Raw genomic sequence first — 5,491 nt, forward strand, 5'->3', positions numbered from 1 at the left:
TACATCTGCCTCTACAGATCTGCAGAAGGCAGTCACAGGTCTGAGCTACTTGGACACATTCTCCTCTCCTGGGGGAGGTTTATCTGGCGTTTCTAATGACCTGGAAGTGCTGAGCTGCATCCCCAGCTCTTGGGAGACACACACACACACCACACCCCCCCGCAGTCCTGTGTCCAGCAGGGCTGGAACTGGATGATCTTTAAGGTCCCTCAAACCCAAATAATTCAATGATTCTGTGGTAGAGAGGATAAAGGAAAGGACTGTCCCAGGCACCTGCCCTTTCTTAGCTTGCCCAGGAAGCACAATGGGAAGATGCTGCCATAATAAAGCAGGAAAACCTCAGCAGGTCTGCTCAGTGTGTTCCTGTGGGAGTCAGCCAACAGCAAACAGCAGCCTCTTTACAACCCAAGACCTCTCTGTGATGGAGGAGCTTCCCCAGACGTGCCTGGAACCTTCCCTGTGCTGGAGCCATCCGTCAGCACCAATGATGCTGTTCTTCCCGCCCCAGGACATGCAGCTCAGCTCAGCTCTAAATTCAGACTGACACTGTCAGTTCCATGCACCTCAGTCTGTAACAACCCGTGCAAGATTAAAGCAGAAATATTGGGAACAAGACACCCAACACTTTCATATAAATTGACAGTTACTAATCTGCTGGAAATCATTTTTACTGAGCCGAATTCTGCTCTTTCCTGGGATTACACAAGATTTGCAGCGCAGTGAAAATCAGCAACCTTCGAGTCCTGTCCTTTATATCCTCCTGGGAACGCCGCTCCCTCAACTGGAGTCATCCTGGTGGCTTGAATTTCCCCTACTCAGTTCTCTTTGAACCAAGGTATGTTGGGTCACCCTGCACAGCACAGACTTGCCAGTTAGTATTCTAAGCGTGTAGCTCATTAGCCTTTCTCTGTATACCCCTGTGAGAAAAAGCGTTTACAACCCCTTTCAAAATGCTTGAAGAGATATACATATATATATACACACACACATATATACGTATGTATGTTCAAGGCCAGGTTGGACACAGGGGCTTGGAGCAACCTGCTCTAGTGGAAGGTGCCCCTGCCCGTGGCAGGGGTTGGAACTGGATGAGCTTTAAGGTCTCTTCCTGCCTAACCCGCTGTGATTCTATATATATAGAAGGGGGCTGATGGAGCATTTACAGGCAAATTTAAGCTGCAGTAACTCATCATCTCCCCTGTGGATTGTTTCCGGCAAAATGTGCTGCTGACCTTAATAAAATCCCAATGTCTTCTGAGCACTGAAGTACTCCAGTAGAAAAGAACCGTTAGATTATGGAGTTGATATACAAAGTAATTTAGGGAACAGTAATTCTCTTCACACCAGACAGCCCCCAGCACGGGAGCAGAAGGGGGTGACCCACGGGACCTGGGTGGACACTTGCCAGGGGAATGCCACCTGCCCACTGCACTCACACTGATGATCCAGTGCCAAAGAGCAGGATCTGAGCATTTGCCATTGACATTTCCAATTGCTGCTGCAGTAGGAAATACTGCTCCATGGGAGCAGGTAAACACAGGAGCTTCTCTCCATCCTTCTGTCACTGAAAAGTGGTATGTAATCTTCTTTTAATAGCACTACTTTCAATGTTTTAATTAAGATTGAAGTAATTAAGGTTGTAATTACAGTACTGCCTTCTATTACCAATAGGAAACATTTACAGTCATGAATCAAACCGAATCATTGCCCCAGTGTGATCCTTCTTCAGGGAGGCAATATTTAAAGATTATTAGATTTAGATCAGATATTGGGAATTATGACTTTATGTAAACTCCCAATCTCAGTTAGATTTGACTGAAGATATGCTTAGACACATGCTGCTAAAGGATATATACACTCATAAGCAAGCTCGTGCCTCAAGTACAGGTCTTCCTTATGCAAAGCTGGACTTCAGCATGTTTCAGGTGTTATTTCTTTTGAATCACAGAATTGTCAGGGTTGGAAGGGAGCTCTGGAGATCATAAACCATTATCAAATTGAGTTACAATAATGTTTTAAATTAAACTATGATATTTGGAAAAACTACTTGGCTGCTCAGGCCCCTTCTATAAATGTAGAAGTTCATATCAAGAAAAATGTCTCTTAGCCTAACTGACAACTTACTTATTTGGAAATACACAAGTGCTGCCTACCCTGGGAGTCCCCAGTCTCCCTCATGACTTGAACACACTAAAGTTACTAAGGCAATGGCCTAAACAATGTCCGAAAACTGCTGAAAACAGCACAACCCACCAAGCAGCAGCTCCATGTCCTGAGCACACACTGGTTCCAGTCTCCTTTTTCCTTCTGTACAGTGGGTCCATTAACTCCCATCAACAGGAGCACTGCACATACCAGGAGTGCTGCTGTCCCCATGTTTTCCAGCCAAGTAACTCATTACCAGCATAAATCAGGAAAAAAAGAAGTGAAATTGTGAATTAGAATACTTTTCTGAATGCTCTGTGTCTTTCCAATCCAAAATGAAAAGTATTTGCATTTAAAATGTCTATTTCTAAAGCAGCATGAGTGCTTGCTGCTCGCATTAATCTGACAGCGTATTCCACTGGCTCCCTACTTTTTGATAAGAGTGACAACTGGTCTAACCCCATGAAGTCAGCATTTGTGATGATATCATGCTGAAATTCAACACCTAAATCACTAAAGTATACCAGAGATAAATAAATAATGTTTAGATAAAGACTAATGCTTCATGAGAAGCATTTTAACTGGAGCCAGAGGCTACCAGCCATGTAAAGAAGGGACATGGTCCGTATAAGCCTATAATGCATGGGTTTCAGTTATTAGTCAATCCTACCTGTTGGGAGCTCTGGGTTTCCTTCCTGCCTCGTGCTTCAAAGGGACGGGCAGTTCCTCCATCACATCCTGTGCCTCGGGGAGCTTCACTGCTCCACATCCAGGGAACGCTGCAGACAGGAGCTTGCCCTTGGCCTTCCCCAACAGCCCCAGGCTTGGACACTTGGCTGCGGTTCCCATGGGGTGAATCACACTGTGTGATTTCTTCTGGAATTTCCCTCCTTTGCCTGTTTTTCCAGAGGATCCATTTCCCTTCCTGGTGTCTGCAGCAGCTGCCTGGACGAGGACTCTGTGGTACTCGTGCTCCCCACTCTCACAGTGGTGAGATCTTCTGTTCCCTCTTGCTGCCTCCCCCAGCCCAGAGTGTGCGGATCAGGGATCATGTGTTTTACCTTCGCTTTTGTCCAGGTCAAGCTTTTTGCTGGGACGATGTTAAGCCTTTAGTCATCCTTCAGGGATAGCACATTGTAACTTATTGTGCCACTTTTCATCGTGCTGCGGGCCATGGTCTACTGAAAACGCAACAGAATCCTACAGCTGGATTTCCTGAACACAGCTTCATGTTCTTCCCTAGAACTGGACTTGTGGGATATGCAACAAACCATCGGACATACCCTGTGTTATGAAGAAATAACTTGGAACAAAACACTTCATTCCACTCGCGTTTCTCTTCTCATGAGTTACTTCTCCGAAACACTTCCTAAATTCTTCTTCCAAGACAGATTTTGAACTAACTGAATAACAAATACAAATGCGTGACATATAAACCAGGACACGGTCACTTCTCCAGAGAAGCAATTTACTGCCTGCTCAGCAGGGAACCAAATGAATTCAGTTGATCTGAATCAGAATAGCGCTCCTTAGGTAAAGCTGACAGCTCCACGAGCAGCAGAGCCAGCACTTCCTCCGGCAGTCACTGAGAGGGTTTGGCTTTCTTTGTCGGTGTAGCTCTGGCTCTTCAGAATGTGCACTCAGAGATTTCAGTGGTGCACATGTCCCCTGTGCAGAATTGGCCACGTACCCCAGTCCAGCTTCAGTCTGCAAGGCCCAGAGAGGCTGCACCTCCCATCGCCAGAAGCAAAATAGGAGAGATGTCTGTGGGGTTTGGAGTGGCAAAGTCTCTCTTTCTGCCTTGGTAATCAATGCTGTCTTCATGTTAGCAACAGCAGAAGTAATTGTAGCCTCCTCAGAAGGCTGAAACAAGACAAGATAGGCAAACACAGATCAAAGAAAAGTATAGCTGGGAAAAATGACACACAGGACATTTCTGTAAGGGTTATATTTATGATTATCCACTTGAATTGTACAACTGATAGCAAAGGGTCTGTGTTATGTTCTATTGACATTGATGTCTAATGGGGAACGTTCCCCTCAATGCCACCCATGATGTGGTGCTATGTCTGGAAGCACAAATGGATAGGCAGTTTATCTCCTATTCACCTGGGAAAAGGGAGATTTAGGCAGATTGAGGGCCCTATGGCATGATGCTTGGAGAAACATTTATAAATGACACATTACCCCCAAAGTGTTCTGGTTGCTCAGCCTGAAGCAGGACAAGCCAATGTGAGAGGTTCAGCCCAGCTGTGAGCTGTGCAGGGAGAAGGGCAGTGGGTTTCCATGGATTCCAGCAAGAATCAGCTGGAGAACCCCCTGATGTAGTCAGCACAGACTGCAGGTTCACCCTGCTTTGCTAGAAGCTTCCTTGCTTTTCAGCCTGCTGGGTTTTAATCTATCCCTGCCCTTCCCTCTGGAGAAGGAAATTCTGTTGGACAAGGTGTAGCTTCCTGGTGACCAGGTTTCACATCTTCTCCAGGCTTTAGAGATTTCCATGTTGGGGTTATCTGGGGCACCCAGAACCCCCAGTACTGCCAAAGCAGCCTGAGTAGCGAGGGGAAGCTTTACAAGAAGAGGGCAGACAAGAGGCGGTCTGAGGCTTACCTTCTGCACGTGGCCTGAAGGGCTATGACCAAAGAATGAAAGCTAAAGAGAAAAATAAAAACAAAAATAAAAACTGAAAAGGGGAGGGAAGAGAGGAAAAAATGGAAGAGAAGAAAGAGATTAAGAGTTTGCAGTGTGCTCAGCTGAGAAACAAGCTGTGGTTACAGACAGAGAGCAACACAACTCTCGGATGAAAAGAAATGAAGTGTGAAGTAAGCTCTGAGGGCTCGGAGCCCCCATGTCCCCCACAGCGAAGGGAGGCATCCTCTGCCCCAGGCACAGCCAAGGGCTCAGGAGAAACAGGGAGGAGAAGAATCAGCTTTAGTCTTGTGATACTTAAAAAAAAGCCCAAACCAACACTGCTAAGGTTGGGTCTAGTGTCAGGTGAATGTCCAGCTCAGCCCCTGTTGTACCTGAACAGGTTCTCCAGTGGCAATTTAGTGAGAAATAGATGGGTTCAGATGAGGATAATTTTAGGGTAAAATTTAACAGTTACGGCTTGTCTGGAGAAAGCTCAATGACATTAATCATGGTGACAGCGACTGCTGTGGCTGCACGTGAGGAGAGAGAACCTGTTCAGCCTGGAGAAGAGAAGGCTCCTCTAGGGGACACCTTAGAGCAGCTCCAGTGCCTAAAGGGACTCCAGAAAACCTGGAGAGGGCCTTTGGACAAGGGATGTAGGGACAGGACAAGGGGAATGGCTTGAACCTGCCAGCGGGGAGACTGAGCTGAGATATGA

The 5,491-nt window shown here is 46.4% G+C and overlaps 1 protein-coding gene across 1 annotated transcript in view; it reads right to left on the reverse strand.

The window, feature by feature from the left end:
- Positions 1–4,774: 4,774 nt before the first annotated feature.
- The window catches only part of JAKMIP3 (Janus kinase and microtubule interacting protein 3), a 27,535-nt gene continuing 26,818 nt past the window's right edge, over positions 4,775–5,491 (reverse strand). Inside the window, exon 21 of the mRNA XM_010023161.1 lies at positions 4,775–4,825. Coding sequence (XP_010021463.1) covers positions 4,775–4,825 — 51 coding nt within the window. The remainder of the gene's footprint in view (positions 4,826–5,491) is intronic.

This window comes from Nestor notabilis, unplaced genomic scaffold (genome assembly GCF_000696875.1).
Source record: "Nestor notabilis isolate BGI_N333 unplaced genomic scaffold, ASM69687v1 scaffold8581, whole genome shotgun sequence".
In the NCBI taxonomy this organism is placed as follows: domain Eukaryota; kingdom Metazoa; phylum Chordata; class Aves; order Psittaciformes; family Psittacidae; genus Nestor; species Nestor notabilis.